This window comes from Pyrus communis, chromosome 2 (assembly GCF_963583255.1).
Source record: "Pyrus communis chromosome 2, drPyrComm1.1, whole genome shotgun sequence".
Lineage (NCBI taxonomy): Eukaryota > Viridiplantae > Streptophyta > Magnoliopsida > Rosales > Rosaceae > Pyrus > Pyrus communis.
Window position 1 is genome coordinate 5160985 of NC_084804.1, and position 22270 is coordinate 5183254.

At 35.7% G+C, this 22270-nt stretch overlaps 4 protein-coding genes across 4 annotated transcripts; 3 read left to right on the forward strand and 1 right to left on the reverse strand.

Moving 5' to 3' along the window:
- The first annotated feature begins 5945 nt into the window (after window positions 1–5945).
- LOC137724595 (glutaredoxin-C9-like) lies at window positions 5946–6368 on the forward strand. Its single transcript, XM_068463356.1, has one exon. The coding sequence runs from the start codon at window positions 5946–5948 to the stop codon at window positions 6366–6368; it is 423 nt and encodes a 140-aa protein (XP_068319457.1).
- Window positions 6369–11479: 5111 nt separating this feature from the next.
- On the forward strand, window positions 11480–15831 carry LOC137726092 (endoplasmic reticulum oxidoreductin-1-like). Its single transcript, XM_068464962.1, has 10 exons — window positions 11480–11837; window positions 12154–12285; window positions 12478–12733; window positions 12891–13001; window positions 13582–13700; window positions 13977–14081; window positions 14239–14441; window positions 14630–14753; window positions 15334–15563; window positions 15654–15831. Exons 1-10 carry the CDS (start codon window positions 11691–11693, stop codon window positions 15655–15657), a joined length of 1431 nt encoding a protein of 476 aa, XP_068321063.1. The 5' UTR covers window positions 11480–11690; the 3' UTR covers window positions 15658–15831.
- A 284-nt stretch (window positions 15832–16115) lies between these two features.
- Window positions 16116–18585, reverse strand: LOC137726093 (uncharacterized). The gene is made up of 3 exons (XM_068464963.1): window positions 18184–18585; window positions 17360–17472; window positions 16116–16542 (listed from the first exon to the last, which is right to left on the reverse strand). Exons 1-3 carry the CDS (start codon window positions 18311–18313, stop codon window positions 16456–16458), a joined length of 330 nt encoding a protein of 109 aa, XP_068321064.1. The 5' UTR covers window positions 18314–18585; the 3' UTR covers window positions 16116–16455.
- Window positions 18586–19578: 993 nt separating this feature from the next.
- Window positions 19579–21667, forward strand: LOC137726296 (uncharacterized). The gene is made up of 3 exons (XM_068465207.1): window positions 19579–20303; window positions 20850–21147; window positions 21429–21667. Exons 1-3 carry the CDS (start codon window positions 19647–19649, stop codon window positions 21488–21490), a joined length of 1017 nt encoding a protein of 338 aa, XP_068321308.1. The 5' UTR covers window positions 19579–19646; the 3' UTR covers window positions 21491–21667.
- Window positions 21668–22270: the final 603 nt, after the last annotated feature.

Sequence of the window (22270 nt, forward strand, 5' to 3'; positions counted from 1 at the left end):
CCCTCCATATCCTATATAGTCTAACATATCTTGTATCATCTCTAGCACAGTGCTTCAGAAAACTTTTTGTGTATTATCACAGCAAATCAATTGGGCTAACCCATTTTTATAAAAAGAGTTCAACTTTTCTCATGAGTACGTAGTGCTAACACTACTGGGTGAACCCACGTTCAAAAGTATCACCTCATTCAATTTCACGTCTTGTCCATTTTCCTTTGTCAATATTGAATTACTGTTGATTAATTCCTTATATTGTTTTTCAAAAACTCTTCCATTTTCAGAAAAGGTCGATGAGTAATCTTCATCAACACTAAGTATATTGCGTTTTTGTGGGATGTGATCAATGCATCTAGTTACAAATGATCTTCATCACGAAGTAGAATGTTATTATCTATCACTCACACAGACGTTTGCGAATGTAGACTGCTAATTAAAAAGAGGCCCACATTGCATCAACGATGCACACACTGATGCTAACTGAACTTATGTTCTATATATATCGGGGATGGTTGGTTTTACAAAAATGCACGATGAACTTGCAAGAAATACTAATTTAGCGACATCAATTATAAACCGGCCATATATATGCAAGTTTAATAAAACCAATCTTTATATAGCATTTTCCGAGTCTAACTGTCCTATATCAAAGGAAACCCGTAAAAAAATGTAGCTCCTAAAATCTACCAATATAACCAATGAACAAAAATACAAATCGAATTAGTTAATTTTGAATCCAAATTCACGCACAGAAACCTCTTGCATTTTCTCTCTTTCACAATATACAGTTCGCAACCAAAACAACTATATTGACCTAAAAACTTCCCTTCAAAAACCCTAATAACTTCCCTCTCGGCCTTTTTCCAAAATGCCCATATTTGTTACACACAAAAATTCTTCGTTATCAACCTCTCATGCTTTATAATTATAATGGACACAGAACTTCAAGCCCTAATCCTACGCAGAAACTCATCAACAAGCAGCAGACCAGAAATCGATGATGAACATCGGTACACAAGTTTGAAGGACATCATGTTGAACTCACCGCAACACAGCACCACTATTCCGGAGGATAACGACTTTGAATTCGACCCTTCAAACATAACAATTCGGAACCAGCTGGTGAAGCGTGCAGCTTCAGCGTACGTGCAGTCAGCTTTGTTGGCCAGCAGTCGGAACCAGAACTTCATTGTGAGCTTCTGGGGGAGGGCATTAGGGTCACGCTGGTATGCTTATGTTAGGAACCCTATAGACGCTTGTTTTCGGCCTATTTTGCAATTTTTAGCTTGCATGGTTGGGAATGTGAGGAGTACTTTGAACAATATTCCAATACATTGAAGCTAGTTTATTAGCAAATATGATTACTTAATATTGATTTTCTCTACGACGGGTTAATTTTCTTCCTTTTCGGATTTTTTCCCAATAATTTCTGCCTTTTTTTCTTCTAGGGTTTCAGTTCCATCTATATGTAACCATCTTCAGTTTGTATTATAATTACTGAGGTACATATGTAAGTAATGCAAGTCATGACATGTGTATAGTCGCATAAACTTTCTATGGTGTTACATAATTTCTTATTCATGAAGCATATATTTTATCAAAGCCTGTGATTTAGGACTCTACTCGACGGTGGAGCCAGTATTTTATGTGTCTTTTTTTTTTTTTTGTTTTTGGGGGGGGGGGGGGGGGGGGAAGGGAGATAGACAAACGATGTTAAGAATAATTATAATATATATACACACACACGCGATGTTAGCTAAATCATCCTTGGTATTAGGGAGCAAACAACTTAGACTATTTACTCAAATTGTCATTTTGAAAATTTCAACTTTGTATGTAGTAGCTTGCAAGATCAATTTTGTTCGAACCCCAATTTTCATCAATTCGTATAACATGTGTCATCAACGTGGTTCAAATGCATTTCCTTCCAGCCTTTTATGGTTAGTTTCACTTGTTTTTGAGTGCTTTTAAAATAATTGAAAGCGTTTTTGTGAAACCACTTTTTAGTAAAAATGTAAGTAATTTATGAAAAAACACTTGAAGTGCTTCTTCCAAAATGCACCTTAAGTGTTTTTGCAATCCAAAACGGTTAGTCATTTTAAAACATACAAACGAGGCCGTAATCAACTAGAACAACGCTAATTTCACACAAAATATATCCCAGAACATCTTAAATTTGTATGTAACCTCAAAGTTAAAATTGGCACAATTGACATCATGGTACTTAATGTAACAACTACCGTAATCAAAGGACCACTTGTGACTTATGGTCTCTCTTTAGCACATAAAACACAACTTAGATTGTTTTTATACAAAATAGATAATTTCATATATAGCTCGGGTAATGGCAATGAGGTTTGACAAATATTTAAAGTTGTCCAAACACTCTTTCACTATTTGATAATAAAAATAAAATATATGGTCCCCATAAAAAAAGTGTAGTGATTAGGGTTTTAATTACATGCAACAAAAACAAAAACAATATATAGGATATCTTTAGAGCCATTAGTGGCTAATTAGGGTTTAACAACCCATATGCAGCATTGTTCTGACTTCTCAGTACTCCACCCTACTCAGAACAAATAGGGTGATAGAGGCCTAGATATGCCATTTTTGTAAGCAGATTTATGATTAATTAACAGCCCTGTTTGGCAAAACTTGGAAATTGACTTAACTTATGGATATGTTCAGGGCTGGTGGTAAACAAGTGGTGGTTGAAGAGTCCGTACGATGCTCACGCGTTCAAACTTTAAAGACATGCAGTAAACAGCAACAGCAGTAACAGCAGCACTGTGACTAAGCAATTGCAGCAACGCTTGTACTCTCCTTACACATGTACACTTTGTCTCCATCCCAAATCCACTGCCTTTTTTTAATGACCATTCATATTTTGAACTCCTTTTTCTTGCCATAATTTGCCCCGAGTCTCTCGGTCTCTGCCGGTCGCTCTTGCCTCCCAAGCAAACTTTTGATTACCTTTGGGATATTTTCTCCTCTCTCTCTCTCTCTTGTGTTCTTCCCAAAATGAGTCCCACTGTACATAAATAATGTCTGTGTATATATGTATGAGAATACTAGCAAATGACTGGTTGCATTTGCTCAATACATACAAGAAGTCATTCATCTTTCGGGACAAATAACTAGTTGATATATATGTGTGCGTGCAAAATAAATTTTTTTAATTTTAATGAGTTACTTTTATATACATTTCGTTGTTATTTTTCAGTCAAAAGAAAGCCTCCTCCCATTGTAAAGAGGGAGACAGTGTTACTTATAAATATCAATAAACGAAACTGATAATGATCATGAAAATGCAAGCGATGTAAAACTCAATGTTAATGGATTATTGATCAAATCACTTGATTATCGAGTAACTTGAAATCCAAGTTACATGATACTTGAGTGGCCTTAAAATCCTAAAAGAGTAAGAATTGTGGAGTCTTAATATCATACAACTAATTTTGTGAAACCATATCTAGTGTGACTAAGAAAATATATGTCATAGTGGGACACTGGTTGACTGGATTATAATTTAGTAAACGTCTCCTTCCTATAATAGGATGGATGGAGAGAAACCCTAGTTAATATAAAAGGTTTGTTCCTGCTCTCACAACAATTATTTCTCATACACAATACCAAAATCCTATTCACTTGGTCGAGAACACTTTTGGTTGCTGAAAGTAGAAGACTCTTTTGTCATCAATAAGTGTCATGTCTTCCTCATGTAAGTTATTCTGCAGTCACTAGAACTTCTTGACTGATATCGTACACGCATTATAACCATAATTGTATTGTTATAACAATGACTTCACTCCTTGTAGAATTAACGTCTGTATGATTAATGTTATATCTGCATATTTTTACTTGTGATCCTATAAACTTATAACTAACTAGAATACTTTCGAATCCAAAAATGTGATCCTAAGAGGCTGGAATTATTATCTCAGCAAATCTGAAATTCATGTTTCTTGTTAATTTACATGTAAATTTTTTCAGGGCCTTCGAGTTTTAATGCCCATAATAGATGTTATTGTGGTCTTTTTCGGTAACTTTTATTCGTTTGTTTGAAACCTTTGCGTAATTCTCTGTGCAATGGATTGCAAGAACAATCTTAGTCACTTTTGTGTATGAGTTCATTAGCAAACTTATTGAGTATTAAAGCTATCACTAATTTCATCCTTCTGGTTCTGAAATTCAACTTTCCCTTACATGATTGATTAAGTGGAATTTACACTTACATTTGAAGAAAGTTGAGGTTCCATCATAAAACCAATTGGCAATATGGGGAGTAGCCCAACCTTTTATAAAGACAGATGCAAGGTCCCTCCTCCCATCAATGTGTGATTCATTCTCAACACGCCCCCTCACGTGTGGCAAATTTTCAAGTCTAACACGTGGACAACACAATGGGGTGACGTGAATTCACACGTGGGATAACTTGCTCTGATACCATGAAGAAAGTTGAGGTTCCACCATAAAACCAATTGACAATATGGAGAGTAGCCCAACCTCTTATAAAGACACATACAAGATCCCTCATCCCATCAATTTGAGACTCATTCTCAACAACATTATGTTCATAAATTGTATCACTTGGAATTGCATAACCAAACTGACGGGTAAGTCACGTCCTTCTATTTTTCTCTTTTCTGAAACTAATAGCTTGAATCATTTAGGGCATGAAAAGGAATTTATATTATCCACATATTTTTTGCGAGTATGATTTCGGAGAGAGAAATTAATTTAAAAAAAAGGTACAAACCTTTTATGTCATTAATCTTGTCCTGCAACACATCCTGTTTTGATGCTTATTATTATTATATATTTCCTTAACTCCAAATATCTTGAAATTTTATCATGTTGCATTGCATTCTAAAATGGATTCTTAACCCCGAATGTTTTTTTTATGTTTTTAGGACAAGAAACTAAGCCGCTGGAACTTCTGCAGCATGATCGATTTGTGTTATGATTTTGGTAGACCTACGTAACTGCCAAATTTGTGAAATTTTAACATGTTATACATTGCGATGTGAACTTCAAATCTGAAAACGTAATGTTTGGTGAGTTTTAATCTTGGGCCTATAATGCAGAATTTTTGCAGTATATTCCATTTGGAATTTATTTTTGGCTCACTTGTAAAATTTTCAAATTATGAAATTTTAGGAAATAATAGATTTATATGTCTACTCTATATTTAAAATTTTCATGATAATCTAATAAGAATTAAATTTCAATAAACTTGCAAACTAAAGTAGTAGTGCTGAAACTTGAGACTTCAAATAACTGGTTATGTTTGAGAAATATCGTTTTTATTCATCTAAATGTACTAATTTTTTTGACATATTTATTTGTTTTAGGGTAATGCTAGTAAGACTAAATTTGGAGATAAAATTTGTAAACTAAATAATGTATCACCAATTGGAATGAGCACGTTTATCAATGCTTAAGTAATAAACCAATCATCAACTTTCATGTTCTTTAGTTTCCAAAATTTAGTTTCTCTAGCATTATTCTTTGTTTCAATATGTTTTTATTGGTTTGACTGACACGTGTACGGTTCATGAGATTATGCATGGCATGTAAACCCTTATAAAACCCCACCCTTTACCCATTAGTTTCAATCCCTCTCTCTCTATTAGTTGGATCAAGAGCCCTGTACGTTACAGGAGGTATGCCCTGCAGCTGGTAGCCTGATACATAGAGATCATCATTTAGCAACTGAACAAAGTGTGCTTATCCATAAGCCGCCTTATATTACTTTCTCCCATTTCCAAGGTATATATACAAGACATCTTCTCTTACTTCCTCGTCGTTTTGTTCAACTTCCGCCACATTTTTCAAAATTTCTTCCTTTCCTCTGTTTTCTTGCTTCTTCTCAGCCCCTCTTTTTTTTTTTTTTTTTAATAATCCTTTTTCCTTCTCTCTCAAGGAAAATCATACCAGAGAAAATGCAGGTTGCGAAGAAACCATCAGGGATTTCAATGGACCCAACCAACATGGCTGCTGAGTCGGCTGCCGGGAAGATGCTGGCCGAGACCATGAGCCTGCCCATCCCTTACGAGATGGTGAGGCAGCTAGGGGCATGCAACACGGTGGTGGTGTTCAGCATGAGCGGCTGCTGCATGTGCACCGTGGCCAAGCGCCTCCTCTTCGGCCTCGGCGTCGGCCCTACCATCATCGAGCTGGACGAGCATGTCGCCGGACCGGACATCCAGGCCGTCCTCTACGAGCTTGCAGTGGACGGGCAGCAGCCCATCCCGGCCGTGTTTGTCGGTGGGAAGTTCTTGGGAGGCGTGGAAACTCTAATGGCGTGGCACATCAACGGAACCCTAGTCCCCCTCCTCAAGGACTCCGGCGCTCTCTGGCTCTGATCAAGTCATTATCATTATTACTATCATCACTATCATCTGAGTTTCGCACGTATTACATCATAATTATAAGTACTTATCAGGTTTAATATATGAATTAATGTCTTAATATTTCTCTAGCTAGGGTTATTAAGTTTGTCCATGTCTTTCTTTCTAGCTAGCCCAATAGGTTTAATATGTATTACGTACTTTATGAGGTGGTTGTACAGACAGTGTTGCTAGCTAAAATCTAAGCTAGTTCATATCAATATCTGACAATGAATTAATATTGCAACCATATATACATAATATATATATATATATATATATATATATTTTTTGTTTTTGTTACAATATTTCTTTATATCGATAATTTCTTGTTATTATGCGATTTGGCAGTGATTTTTACATTTCCGTTCTCTGTTTCTACACATCTGCGGTTGATTTCTCCTTTGGTATATTCAATCCAAAAGCTAAGAAAAATCAATTTCCTCTGCAACGGGTGCTGCATGAATTTGTTTTATTTATGTTAAATTTACGAGAGAATTTTTACAAGATTTGGAAAAATATGTAGATGGTAAGTGAAATGGGTGGTGCTTGAAAACTATACTCTGGTACCGGCGAAAATATGGAATAAATTCAAAGGGTAAAACGTCAGTCATGACCCCGCAGAACTGAGTACTGAGGACATGCATATGCCATGCGAATACTGGCACTTCTCCAGGCTTACCAATTTTACTAACGGTTCTATTGAGTATTGACCACCTAAGCTGATTTTCTTTTTCATTTCTTTCTTTTTTCCATATAAATAAATTATAGGTTGATATTTCTTTTTAATTTTTGTGCTGGTGAAGTAAAAAAGTACTATTTAATTATGGTGAAGTTGTTCCAACTCTGAAAAGAGTAGACAAAATGAGTAAGAGAGAGAAAGAAAGTGGCTGTGGGGCTGAAGGGGCAGTTTGTACGGCTGAGATTTGCCCCAGACAGAAGAATAAATGATTACAACAATGCGATCAGAGATCATCAGAGAGTGAGAGTTTTTGAATTTTAATCCTTTACAAAGATTAAAATTTAAAAAAAACCTGGTGTTAGATTGATTATTGATTTTAGACCTTTAACGTGAACTTAATTCAAATTCATATTATATTTCTGTTTTTATTTAATAGAAATTTTTTTGTCAAAGTTTTTATATTTAATAGATAACTTATTTAATGTTATTACATTAAATTTTAAATTCATTATTATACAATTTTATTTAACTTTCTCCAATTAGTGTATCTAAACATCCATATCATAATATATTTTACTAAATTAGTGTACCGAAATGCCCGTACTTAAATATATTATAGTGAATTAGTGACAGATAAGAAAATATGTAAAAACGTAAGTGTACCAAAATTCCGTACCTAACTATATGATACTAAACTAGTGTACTGAAATGTCAGTACCTAAATATATTATACTAAACTAGTATATCGAAATATCCGTACCTAAACATATTATACTAACCCATTTTACTGAAATGTTCGTACCTAAATATATTTTTATAAATTAGTGGCAGATAAGAAAAAACATAAGTGTACCGAAAATCTCTACGAAAATATTTTCTTATATAAGATGCCTATCATAATGAGAATTAAAATTTATACTATTTTCATAAAATTATAAATAAAAGAAGAAACATTGAATACATATGCTGGCATTAAATAGAGTCTAGGTATTAAAATTAATTTTTAATCTTGCATAAGACATTTTTCTAAACTTCATCTTATTTAGAGATTAAAATCTAGTTTTCTGAATTTTAATCCTTCAAGAAGATTAAAATTTTATAAAAACCTGGTGTTAGATTGATTATTGATTGTAGACCTTTAATGTGTACTTAATTCAAATTCATATTATATTTTTGTTTTTATATTTAATAGAATTTTTTTTTTGTCAAAGTTTTTATATTTAATAGGTAACTTATTAATGTTATTACATTAAATTTTAAATTTATTATTATACAATTTTATTTAACTTTCTCCAATTAGTGTACCTAAAGATCCATATCATAATATATTTTACTAAATTAGTGTACCGAAATGCCCGTACCTAAATATATTATAGTGAATTAGTGACAGATAAGAAAATATGTAAAAACGTAAGTGTACCAAAATTCTATACCTAACTATATGATACTAAACTAGTGTACCGAAATGTCGGTACCTAAATATATTATACTAAACTAGTGTACCTAAACGTCCGTACCTAAACATATTTTACTAACCCATTTTACCGAAATGTTCGTACCTAAATATATTTTTATGAATTAGTGGCAGATAAGAAAATATGCAAAAACATAAGTGTACCGAAAAATCCCTATGAAAATATTTTCTTATATAAGATGCCTACCATAATGAGAACTAAAATTTATAATATTTTCATAAAATTTAAATTCATAAAATTATAAATAAAAAAAGAAACATTGAATACATATGCTGGCATTAAATAGAGTCTAGGGACTAAAATTAATTTTTAATCTTGCATAAGACATTTTTCTAAACTTCATCTTATTTAGGAATTAAAATCTAGTTTTCTGAATTTTAATCCTTCAAGAAGATTAAAATTTTAAAAAAACCTGGTGTTAGATTGATTATTGATTTTAGACCTTTAATGTGTACTTAATTCAAATTCATATTATATTTTTGTTTTTATATTTAATAGGTAACTTATTAATGTTATTACATTAAATTTTAAATTTATTATTATACAATTTTATTTAACTTTCTCCAATTAGTGTACCTAAATATCCATATCATAATATATTTTACTAAATTAGTATACCGAAATGCCTGTACCTAAATATATTATAGTGAATATTATAGTGAATTAGTGACAGATAAGAAAATATGTAAAAACATAAGTGTACCAAAATTCCGTACCTAACTATATGATACTAAACTAGTGTACCGAAATGTCGGTATCTAAATATATTATACTAAACTAGTGTACCTAAACGTCCGTACCTAAACATATTATACTAACCCATTTGTACCGAAATGTTCGTACCTAAATATATTTTTATGAATTAGTGGCAAATAAGAAAATATGAAAAAACATAAGTGTACCGAAAAATCTATACGAAAATATTTTCTTATATAAGATGCCTACCATAATGAGAATTAAAATTTATAATATTTTCATAAAATTCAAATTCATAAAATTATAAATAAAAAAAGAAATATGAATACACATGCTGGCATTAAATAGAGTCTAGGGACTCAAATTAATTTTTAATCTTGCATAAAACATTTTTCTAAACTTCATTTTATTTAGGGATTAAAATCTAGTTTTCTATTATTTTATTAACTGGTAATTTTCCCAAAATTTTAGTGAATTTTCTCTGGAAAGGAAAGGAAATATCAGAAGATATGAAATTTGACCATGATCTTTGCTGTTTCGAGAAATGAAGTACGTGTGACCCTTGAAGAATCCCCAACATTTTTGTTTCCCTGACCAGCTGACCCCCTCCTTCATATGATTCATTGACCATTTTCAAACCGATCGATCTTGTTTTTATCTGACTCTTTGACTAGCAAATATATATATATATATTTTTTTCATCCACAGAGAAACTAGGGTTTTCATTTCTTTTGCTGCATGCAACGTTTCCATTTCTTTTATTGAAACCGATATGCAGTGAGAAGTTAAAGTTGGGTAAACAATATCCAAAGATTATTCAACCCCATTTTGTTGGATTTATATTGTGGTTTTCTTAAGTGCTTTTGTTATAAACACTTTTATTGGAAGCACGTCAAATTTTATGTGATATCCAAAACTGAAAAGTACTTCTGACTTCTTTATAATGTTAGAAGCACGTTTAGGCATACTACAGTGCTTTTGGCATTCTACAAGCATTTCCGAATGAAGTATGCGTCGTGTTTGTGCACAAAACAAGTAATGACAAATAACCATATGAGTCTAAACACAAAATTACTCAATGTGGATTAAAGTAGCAATGTCGATATTGTTTAATTTCAAACAGGAAAATTGGCTTTAAACAATATACATTAAATTTTTCCGTAATTCTATTTATACACACAAAACAGACACTATTATTAATGCACTATCCAATATGAATAAACCCTACTATTATATAAGAAAACTCACCTATATTAGAGATTGTGTCAACAATAATGTTGGAATTTTGCGTGTCGAACTATCATTACTCTAAATTTTCAAACTCTAAAACTTAAACTCATAACATCTTAGTTGTGGGGCGAGGACTAAAGTATCCAAGGTGGGATGGGTAGCAAATCAACACATTGAGTTGTTAATGCATACCCGTTAAGACCCATTTAGTTTGATTTCACCTTACACCATTATATCCATTACCAATCCCACCTCTGTATTATGGTGATATCAAATTAAATAGGTATTAACAGGTATCCGTTAACAACCCAATAAGTTGATTTGCCACCTCTTGATAAGCTCCTAAAAGGGTTGGAATTGGAGTACCTTAACTCACATGTACGAATCGTTTCACCCTCATCGTCCCCTTCTTCTCTAGGGATTATGCTAGCAATTTTCTCATTTGTACTTTCTTCTTCTACCTTCTCATTTCTTTTTGCAATCGTGCAATGTTGTCTAGTGATCAAAGCAATCTATTTTCTAGGCCACCCTTAAAAGTCAGCTTTACAAAAAACATGAACCACTCGATGAAAATTGCCATAATTTTAATTCTAATGTTCAACTAAAATTATAATTCGTCTATATACATAAAAACAAAATAGATGATTCGTTTCATCTTGAAACATTGCAAATAAGTTAGTGATACTCCTCTCCCCTAAATCAACGAAGAAAATCAAAAGAAGAAAGAGCCCATTGAATATTCAAATTTGGGCTTTAAAACCAGCTCAGCCATATATAGATTGAAACACACTAATCTAGCCCAATATTACCTGACTCGGCCCAGCCCAAAATTCTCACCTCATTCCCCATTCCCGCTGGCGCTGATTTGGTCGGACTTTTCCCAACTGCCCACGGTCGGCCGTTGTTTAGTCGGACTTTTCCCAACTGCCCACGGTCGGCCGTTGATTTTCTCGGCACTTTCCTTCTCGCCCATCGTTACGGCGCCTAATCAAATCAAATTAATCACCGCAAAAACCATCGGACAAAACTTACCCTCTTTAATTCTTCCCAATTAAAACTAAACCCGCTTTTTTCCACCTCCTTATAAATACATTTCCTTCCCAGCTAAACAGAGATCACAGAACCGAAAACCCAGAATTTTCCTCCTCATTTTCTCGGGAACCAAACTGGGGTTTATATAGATTTGTAGGTCTTCGTACACAATTTGTTGCAGTAATGGTCGGGGCAAAGGGAAAACCGAGGCGATGGCTCTGGGTCGTCGGTGCGTTGATCGCGGTCTTCGTTGCCGTCGCATTGACTTCCAGAAGTGCTCCGAAGATATCGTTCTTCGGGCGCTCTAACAAGGCTTGTAATTGTTCTCAGGTATGGATTCTTGCATGTTCTGTTTGGTTGCCGAGAAAGTAGAGGGAAAATTTCATGAGAAAAATGAAAACTTGATGGCCTGTTTGTTTTTGGTTGTGAAAGTTTTGAGCTTTACATTTCAGGTCATTGTTTGTAAGATGGCACATTGTTGATTTTGGTTTAATATTCAGATGAATGGTGAATGATTTGTTGTTTGAATTATGTGAAATTGGACTTAATGTTGGTAAAAGTGTAAATTTTTATTTTCTTGGTTGTTACAAGTTGGGATTTTGATTGTTCTTCTGCTTGATTTTTACCCCTCTCATGATCTGTGTAGGAAACGCACAAGTATAGTGGGATAGTGGAGGATTGTTGTTGTGATTACGAAACCGTAGACCATCTTAACAAGGAAGTTCTGCATCCATCACTCCAAGAGCTCGTCAAAACTCCGTTCTTTCGATATTTCAAGGTTAGATGATTTCTATAAATTGGCTAGATTTGCATGTTTGTTAAGAAATATACTGATTTTGAAGATTATTAATTTGTTAGGGACATATGCTAATCAATCTGATGCATTATATTTCAATCTGTATTGAACTTTGCTTCTGTTTACCATTTGTGTATCTGAATTTTGTGGAGCATGGTTGATAATGTGTACTAGGCTAAGTTATGGTGTGACTGCCCTTTCTGGCCTGATGATGGTATGTGCCGTCTGCGGGACTGCAGTGTATGTGAATGCCCAGATAGTGAGTTCCCCGAGTTGTTCAAGAAGCCCTATCATGGCCTTCCTGTGGATGATCTTATTTGCCAAGAGGGAAAGCCTGAAGCAGCTGTTGACCGTACACTAGATAATAAAGCTTTCAGAGGATGGACAGAAATAGATAATCCCTGGACAAATGACGATGAGACAGACAATGGTTTGTATCCGTGCTTTTCTTTGTTTCTCAACTTAGCTGTTTCATATATGTTAGCTTATGTTTGCAGTTGAATGCGATTCCTGCCAATTGTATCTTCTGCTTAAATTTTAATATTTTATTGAGTTTGTAATGATTGATTACATATTTACATTTGCAGCTGAGATGACATATGTGAATCTTCAACTGAATCCTGAACGATATACCGGCTACACTGGTCCATCTGCTAGAAGGATATGGGATGCTGTCTACGCAGAGAACTGTCCTAAATGCAAGATCTCTTTTTCTCTTTTTTTACCCTAATGAATGTACCTAAAACGTTCTTCTCTTTAGTTTCCAGACACGTAAGTTTATTGATAAAATGCTTCTTAAAAGATGCTCTACTTTTACAGGTTTAACTAGAGTTCTTAATGAGCCTTTTGTTAGATTATTGTGGGCACTATAATCCCATAACTTGGGTTAGCCGGGATCTTTCGATATCATTGTGCCCATTTCCACTTGTACATTCTATTTTGGTGCCTATTCATTAACAGATTTTACCTTCTGTTAACCTTAATTGTGTTTTGAACTGGACCTTAGGACTTTTGGGGCAGAATCATTAGCCTAGTTTTGGGTTTCAATATTCCTATTCAAAGTGTTTTGCATGTGTTTTTCAGCTGACTTGTATGGTTATTTTCAAAATTACAAGTTAGAAGTTCCCTTGCGGATATTTCAGTTTATGCACTTACCCTTAATGTTTGGGACAGTTACACCTGCTTGTTTCATTGTATTTAAGAGAGGACGCGAGTTATTTACTCGTCATTATTATTTAAGAATAAGAATTTTGTTTTAATTTCCAACTTCATCTCCAGATCCATCTGAAGAGTTATGCACTGAAGAAAGAATTCTGTACAAGTTGATATCTGGCCTTCATTCCTCCATTTCAGTCCACATAGCTTCTGATTATCTCCTTGATGAAACTACACAGACGGTACAAGTTCTGATTCATAATTTTCTTTAAAACTTACATTTGATGAGGCAACAAACAGTTTCCATGGTTCCTGAAACATTTCAAACTGTATCCAGCCCCCAGCCCCGCTGTTCGAAATTTAGTGCTAACCATACTTTAATATAAAAAGATGGCAATCTTGGCTGTTTCATTAGTAGATGCGTCATAAAGGCAACTTTTGCCTTTCACTATACTTATCATTTTGTGGCTCTACTTAAAGATCTTACTTTATTTTCTTCTTTCTAAATTGTGTTTCAGTGGGGTCAAAATCTCTCATTGTTGTATGATCGGGTGTTAAGATACCCCGACCGTGTCAGAAACTTGTACTTCACGTATCTCTTCGTTCTCCGAGCAGTGACAAAGGTGGGTATAAGCTAGAATCCTTTTGAAAGTATTATGTTATTCTTATTGTCAGGGATACTGAAGCATACTGAGTCTACTGACAATGGTTTCTTGTTCATCTTTGAAAGTATTGTTTGTCTTTGAGATAATAATATCAATCTTGTTCAAATGCATTCAGGCTGCAGATTACTTGGAACATGCAGAATATGACACTGGAAATCCTACTGAGGATCTGAAGACGCAATCCTTGGTGAGACAGCTACTCTATAATCCCAATCTACAAGCTGCATGCCCTGTCCCATTTGATGAAGCTAAGCTGTGGAAAGGCCAACGTGGACCTGAACTAAAGCAGAAAATACAAAAAGAGTTCAGAAACATTAGGTATTCTATGTTTTTTATTTTTGTTGGACTTGGTGTTATGTATGTGCTTAATCATACTGAGGATGGCACGAATTTTTAACCGGCATCCACAATGTAGTATCTAAAGTTTTCCTCTTCTTTTTTTGGGGTTGGTTGTTCGGAAACATATCATTTATGTGACTAATTTAAATGTTTGCGTTGTATTGTAGTGCATTGATGGATTGTGTTGGATGTGAAAAATGTCGACTTTGGGGGAAGCTTCAGGTCCTTGGTCTAGGCACTGCACTTAAAATCCTCTTCTCTGTTGACGGTCAACAAAATACTGTTCAGATTGTAAGTATCTCTTTAAAAGCTAACTTTATATGGCACTTGCTTGAAGAAACATGTTTCCTGCTATGGAATTTAGTCGGGGTCTCAAAAGTTTGCTGATGGAACCCTTTTGTGGCTTGAGTGTTTTGCCTTTGATTTAGAGGCATGCACAGAAGATAATCACAGCTAAGTTAGTTAGCAAGATTTTGAATAATTAATAGTTATCGAATATGGTAGAAGGTTAAGGTTCTAGCTGTGAAACTATACTGAATTGGATTTTTCCCATATAGTTTATCTAATCGACCCTAACTGTGCAACTCTCAGTAAGCCATGTCAACACCGTATCCTACTTTGTTAAAAATGACATGGCATGTACAAACTTCCCATCAGTAGTGATTTTTGTGGGAATGGACCTACATCCCGCAAGAGTGTTCACGTCAATTTAAAATGACAGTACAGTTTTGCTTAATTCCTTTTGCCAATTGATGCAGGGCATACGTGTCACTCGTCATTTGTGATTACATCATTTGTAGGTGTTGTTGTTGAGTACTGATAGTCTGATATACTTTCTGTATCGACTGAACTGTATTGTATTGTTCTTCAGCTGCACTTGCAAAGAAATGAAGTGATTGCCCTGATGAACCTACTCAATCGGCTCTCAGAATCTGTCAAGTTTGTTAATGAAATGGCATCATCAACCGAAATGCTTGCAGAAGGGCAGATTTCTTCACCCACTGCCCCAAATTGCCCCTTGCAAAGGATGTGGGCGTCAATGTTTAATACACCAGCCCCAAGTTGCCCATTGCAAAGGATGTGGGCATCGTTAAAACCTAGGTAGGCAACTTGAGGTTATAGCTAATCTCTCTTCCTGTTCTAGCTCTTCGATTCTTGCCGTTGCTAAGCAGATTACCTATGTTTTCGCAGGTAAGGAGAACTAACTGGTGAGACCGTAAAACAGAACGAAATCTTCAAAATAGTTTAAGAAACTGCAGAGAAATGTAAAAGTACTATATTAGATACAGATGTGCCCCCTTCTATTAAGGGATACAGACCTGTATAAACTCAAAACAATGCGACCCGTAAATTTTGTACTTTACTGAAATTTGAGCTGTTGAAATTCGATCACCATAGCATTTTCTTCATGTCATCATGGGGTTTGCTGAAGGTCTCTAGTAAAACTTGGCAGCCAAGGACTTTGGTCATTGCGGAATGAATTTTCTTTCTTGTGAGGTTAATGCCATTGTTATATGTACCGCTCTAGTGAGGGCATGTTTGGAACTTGTTTTGGAAAGGCTAAAAGTGCTTTCTGACAACCAAAAGCACTTCCAAATGGATGAGTGCTTCCTACCGAATCGGCCCCAAACATGCCCTTTGTTTCCCTTTGATTCATCTGCAGTCATTATACTATTGGTGCACTCAAATAAGATACATTCTGACAAATAGCATTCATTTGATCCACAAGTGAAGCAAAACCTACATACAACTAGGCAAGGGACGCTCCCTTACGATAACCAATTTTTTACAAACTGCTGCTTCTGCAACCGTAATGAACCAAAATAACAGGGCACTTTTCGTGCATCATTCGAAATTTACATACATCATAAGAGATGATAAATGTTTGTATCTTGTGTTGCGCCTAAACAAACCGAAAGTCAGGAACTGCATAGGAACTACACTCCAAGGGAATTTTCTGTGCATATTCGAGAGTACGCTGCTAACAACAATATCAGTGTCTAGCGGGTTTCTTTAGACGCTTGGGGGGCCGCATTATCTCCTTCTTCAGATCCTCTGGAGGTTTCAGGTCAATAAATGGCTGCAACCATATTCAAAAGACAAATTCATCATTCCATAAAACTTAAAACCAGCAATGCATCAGCGAAATTGCTTAATCGTGACATACAACAATAAAACTTTTCAATTGACAATAAACTAAATTGGGTGGCATTTAAACATATTTTCCAACTGAAATATTTCATATGACCATCGAGTCTGTAATTCTCAAACCAATAACCTTTCGGATTCTGGACCTTGAATATGTAGGTCATTCCTTCTCACATTGTTTAAAAATGATGAGCACGAAGGTTAATGAGATGTAAGCAATTTTTTCAAGGCATAAAAACTTAACTGCTTATCAATCGTATGAGAAAACCGTCAAGCCATAGAATGGGAAAAGTATTCACCCGAGACCTACCCAACTCCAATCTACTTCACTTTATAGCATCATTGCATAGCCAAGAGTCATTACCACATTAGCCAACAACTTCAACTGAAAGATCTTAAGCTCTAATTCCGTATTCAAGAGATGTAAATACAGGAGACCAGAATGGGAAGGCATCACAGGAATGCTAAAGCAAACCAACCCCAGTTTTATCAGAATACTCAGGGAGCGAAGGTACATCTCCCTGCCAGCCAATTTGACTTTATTAGTAGAGCAAGGCGGGGACAGAAAAACTGGCCCTGCCTAGTTTTGTTGCCATTCCTAGAAACACCGTTTAACTGGAATATACAGATCACTTGACGAGGAGTTAACCGTACCCATAATTAACACATTCCGTAATGTGTGAACATGTGTTTATCAAACAATAAATCAAACGAAAATTAGAAATAAATAAGAGGGCATCGTACATTACCTCATCTGATTTCTTTTGAAGTTCCAAAATTTCTTGACAGTATGCAAGGCACTCCGCATGGTATGCAGCAGCTAACTCTTTTATCAAGGCCTTTCTTTTAATGATGCCAATCACTTCAAAAAAAACAATATGACAAAGGTTAGATCCCTGGAAAAGGTTCACTACATGTCAGTTTCCACAAGGAACAAACAACAAATCCCGATTCTTTAACAGTATATGGCAAGAAAAACACACATCATATCTAAAGTTTCCACGGGAGCGATACCACTTGAATTGGGGGAATGAAATTGCAACATGTGATAGGACATATGACAAATTACTGCATTAGCTATTGAACTATCGATTGCGTGTTCCGTACTTCATGTCTAAACCATCTCAGAGAACATGAGAAAAGACTCCAGAACTCTCACCCACAAATTCAAGTGAAATATGAAAGAAAAAGGAAAACATGGGTTCATCTTTGTTTCCTACTTCCTACAGAGAAATACATTACTTTTAAGTTTTTAACACATATGTAGTTACACAAAAAATTGCAATCACTGACCCAATGTTTCAAGAAAATTGAACAAAAACTTGAGGTTAATTTAAAATTTGACAGATTTACATGCTCTTAAGCTTCAGATATTTACTACGTCATGGTTTCCCAATCAAAAGTCAAGTAATTGAATCCCATTATACAACCTGCATACTATGAAATTCCGCATCTTTCAATAAACCCAGATGGAAAAATTCAAATTCAAACATAAAAAAACGCATCTTAAAACATTAGTCACAAATTCAAAACAATCCAATAGAGAGAGAGAGAGAGAGAGAGAGAGAGTTACTTCGACTGGGATCGAAAGGGAGAGGAGGAGGGCTGGTTTGGGTGGAGGGTTCCTGAGAGGTCGCGTCGGAAGAAGGTGGAGGAACTTCTTCTCCTTCCTGCTGCTGTTCTTCTTCTTCTTCTTGACCCATTGGGGGTTCTTTTCTTTCAATCGGAATTCCCAGAATCCTCTGCGGGCAGATCGCTAATCAGCGACAGCAATGGGTTATTTGAATAGTTCGGAATTACCCAGGATGTTTATGATTATGTTTAAATATAATTACAACGCAGGTAAACAACTAGGTTAGGTATAACTATAAGCCGACAACATTGTATGGCGAAGGTTCTACTCTGCTACAACCACAGCGGACCTTTCTTCCACATCTCTTCTCCTTCTCTGTTGCGGCAAATTATTTGTGTTCTATTTTTGGTCGGAAATTATGTGTTTTTTCATGTTGGAAAAATTATTTGGGTGTAAAATAAGGGCATCTCCAAAATGAGATGTCAAAATTGTCATATAAGCATACAACAGTAAAAAAATAGCAGCAAACTCTCTCCGATGAGCATTCAATTTCTTAGGTGGGGCTCAGTCATTTGAAGGCAAAACCTTTTGCTGTTAAATTTGACAGCAGATGTCAAATTTATTAAATGATATTTCAATAGATTAATATAATATATAATAAATGTTTTTATGTTTTTTAAATATTTGATTGGTTGCTTTAATCATTGGACTCTACAAAAAGATAAAAAGTTTATTAAATAACATTATTATTTAACATATCGGATGAAGCAAAATATTGTACAAAATATTAAATTATCACATAAGCTATCAACTATAATTTTGATGTTTAAAATTTGACATCTAATTTGAAGATGCTCTAAGGACATTTAAAATGATTAAAAATGTACCAATTTTAGAAAAATATTTAGAGTTTAAAAGTACGCTTTATGAAAAAAGCACTATTTTTGTGATTTCTACGTGAAGCATATCAAGTATTTTTTCAATGTTCAATTACATTTTTACAACGAATTGATTTTAAAAATATTTTTACTAAAAGCATTTTAGCTATTTTAAAAGCATCTCTAAACGAATCCTAAATTATAGCTCTTTTGGAAGTGTTTTGTGCATGATTGAAAACGTTTTTAGTAAAAATATTTTGGAAATCAATTTTTAATAAAAATGCAAGTAAATCTTAATACTTCAAGTGCGTTTGAAATCAAAAAATATTTTTTCTAAACAGCTTTTAATTCTTTTAAAAGTACTTTAAAACGAGCATTTAGTTGTAAACTTATCATCTAAGAAATTAAAAAAAACAAGAATTTTGAGAAAAAAACGATAAAATGAAAAAGAAAAAAAATAATTCAAAGTGGTTTTATGGTCATTTAAAATATTATAATTCCATGTAAAACCCTTCTCCTTTACCTAAAACCCTCGCAGACAGACATCATACAAAATCAGCAGGACCGCCGTCGCCAATTTCCACCATGAGCCTAATCGCAGGCTCCTACGAGAAATTCATATGGGGCTTCAAGCTCAGACCCCTAAACCCTAGCCCCGATTCCCAATCACTAACCCTAACCCCTCTCTTCTCCTACCCCTCCCACCTCTCCTCAATCACCACCGTCGCCACCGCCGGCTCAGCCGCTGCCTCCGGCGGCACCGATGACACCATTCACCTCTACGACATGTCCTCCGCCACCTCCCTCGGCTCCCTCCACGACCACTCCGCCACCGTCACCTCCCTCTCCTTCTTCACCCCTCCCCACCTCTCCTTCCCCCTCAACCTCGTCTCCGCCGACGCCGACGGGTCCCTCTGCATCTACGAGGCCGACCCTTTCGTCCTCCTCAAGAGCCTCAAGCCGCACCGGAAGGCCATCAACGACGTGTCGTTGCACCCGTCCGGGAAGCTGGCGTTGACGGTGGGGAAAGACGAGTGCTTGGCGATGATTAATTTGGTGAGGGGGAAGAGGAGTTTCTATTGCAGAGTGGCGAAGGAGGCAAGCTTGGTGAGGTATGATTGCTCTGGAGAGACGTTCTATATGGCTATGGAGGAGAAGGTGATGGTTCATGAGGCTGAAGATGCTAAGTTGCTTTGCGAATTCGAGAATTCGAAGCGGGTTCTTTGTGTTGAGCCCGGTGAGGTTAGTTTCTTTGGCATTTGGTATTTGGTTTTCGGGTTAAATCTGTCTCCTTTATGCAATTTATGATCTGCATATTGATAATGTGAGTGATTAGTCTTTATGTTATCTGTGATCTGTGTGTAAGAATCCCAAAATATGGATCAAAGTACTTACTCTAGAAGTGCTTTTATTAGAACCACAACACATATTTTGTTAACGATCAAAGTACTTCTGCAAAAGCGCTTCTTAAAGAAGCACAATTTTCATGTGCTTCTTTAAGGACTTTCAGTTATGTCTTCAAAACAATGCAATAAGTGTTTTTGGTTATCTGGAAGTGCTTGTAGCCCTTCCAAAAGCATTCCCCAATATGCCCTTACTCATTCATACATTGTCTGCAATTTTCCATTTGAGTAAGTGTATTGCTACATTTGCAGTTCTTCGTTTTGTTAAGATGTTTTTTACTATTCAGCTCACAGTCTTGCTTGTTTTCATGCTAAAGCAGTTTGTTAAAGAAGTTACTACATTTTAAAGAAGCTTGCCCAAATATTACATTTTGATTTTTGACAGAATGGAGTTTTATTTACTGGTGGTGAAGATCGGAGTATTACAGCGTGGGACACAAACAGTGGGAAGGTTGCATATCGCATTGAGGATGCACATTCTACCCGTGTGAAGGGAATTGTTACGCTTACAAGCAAAGCTGGTGCTGTAGCCAATGAGGATCCCTATCTTGTGGCATCGGCCTCTTCAGATGGGGTTATACGTGTTTGGGATGTTCGCATGGCTGTTAATGAGAAGCCAAATCCATTGGCCGAGGCTAATACAAAATCAAGGCTTACTTGTCTGGCTGGATCATCTCTTAAATGTAAGATTTCTGCTTGGGTAGCTTGAATTTTTCTTAATTGTTGGATTTCACGTATAAGTGAACTATTAGTAGTATTGTTCTGGAGTTTTCTTTTCTCCGTACAGTTGGTTTGCTTGTGCGGTGTGAAATGTGGCTCACTGTAGTACCGTAGTACCTATCTTGATTTCCCATTTTCTGATGCAATGTGAACATGTGATTATGTTTGTGGATGTAGAATTGTTCTGTAATTCTTGTTTCCAGTGGCCCGTTCTCTTATTATTCTCTCGTTCCTTCTTGTACAGCTTTCAAACGGCCACAGGTTGGAAAAAGCGTTCAAGAAGAGAAGCATGATGCAGAAACATAAGGTGTATAAGTTATAACCAAATCAAAATAGCTTCCTATGTGTGTGCCTGTGTGGTTCTTGCCATTGCTAAGAAACCGGAAATGGAGATTTGTTACCCGAAGTGGCCGTGCTTGGTCCAACATATCAATTTTGTCTTAGAACTTGTTTGTATCAATGTTCAAGTATTTATCCGTGAAACTTCTGTGCATCATTGTATTCTTTTTAAATTTTCTAGCGAAGATATTCCTGTGTAAATCTGAGTTTTGAGTAAAACCGTATGGAAGTAAAACCAAAACTTGAAATGTGTTAAGAAAATGTAAGTGAAGGCCAAATGTTCCTCCAAATCCAACTAACAGAATTGGAGTTTATGACAGAGTTGGCTCGGAAGTATTGAACAGATGCAAGGGAGCTCGATTCTAGTAATCGTGTCGTAAAGAATCGAACTTGGGCCGGTGACAAAATTGAAGACCTGTCCGGAAGGACCGAGGAGGCTGAGGTTTGCGTAGCAGTCGAGCAGCTTGGAAGAGAGTGTAGGGTTTTGGTGCTGGCTGTGAAGGACGAACCTTGCGTGGAGTTGCCTGAGCTTTCTTGGTTCGGTGCAGAGGCTGAAGAGGGAGGAGAGTGTGCTGAATGAGGTTGTTTGAGAAGCGGGAAACTCGTGTAAGAAATTGCCAGGTTTATGGGATAGTGAAGGAATTTGAGGAGGAGAGGGTTGTGGAGAACGTGTCTTGACCGTTGGGAGTGAAGCATGTTAGGCAGAAGGGAGACCAATGGGCATAATCTTGGTGTGATGAGTTCATG

What these genes read in the sequence shown, in the direction of transcription:
- LOC137724595 (XM_068463356.1), top strand. Translation starts at nt 5,946, where the DNA reads ATGCAGGTTGCGAAGAAACCATCAGGGATTTCAATGGACCCAACCAAC.
- LOC137726092 (XM_068464962.1), top strand. Translation starts at nt 11,691, where the DNA reads ATGGTCGGGGCAAAGGGAAAACCGAGGCGATGGCTCTGGGTCGTCGGT. An exon ending in TTGATGAAACTACACAGACG is followed by an intron (nt 13,701 to 13,976) that starts GTACAAGTTCTG and finishes ATTGTGTTTCAG; the next exon opens with TGGGGTCAAAATCTCTCATT. An exon ending in AACAAAATACTGTTCAGATT is followed by an intron (nt 14,754 to 15,333) that starts GTAAGTATCTCT and finishes ATTGTTCTTCAG; the next exon opens with CTGCACTTGCAAAGAAATGA.
- LOC137726093 (XM_068464963.1), bottom strand. Translation starts at nt 18,313, where the DNA reads ATGGGTCAAGAAGAAGAAGAAGAACAGCAGCAGGAAGGAGAAGAAGTT. An exon ending in CCCTTTCGATCCCAGTCGAA is followed by an intron (nt 17,473 to 18,183) that starts GTAACTCTCTCT and finishes TTTTTTTTGAAG; the next exon opens with TGATTGGCATCATTAAAAGA. An exon ending in TTCAAAAGAAATCAGATGAG is followed by an intron (nt 16,543 to 17,359) that starts GTAATGTACGAT and finishes ATATGGTTGCAG; the next exon opens with CCATTTATTGACCTGAAACC.
- LOC137726296 (XM_068465207.1), top strand. Translation starts at nt 19,647, where the DNA reads ATGAGCCTAATCGCAGGCTCCTACGAGAAATTCATATGGGGCTTCAAG. An exon ending in TTTGTGTTGAGCCCGGTGAG is followed by an intron (nt 20,304 to 20,849) that starts GTTAGTTTCTTT and finishes GATTTTTGACAG; the next exon opens with AATGGAGTTTTATTTACTGG. An exon ending in GGCTGGATCATCTCTTAAAT is followed by an intron (nt 21,148 to 21,428) that starts GTAAGATTTCTG and finishes CTTCTTGTACAG; the next exon opens with CTTTCAAACGGCCACAGGTT.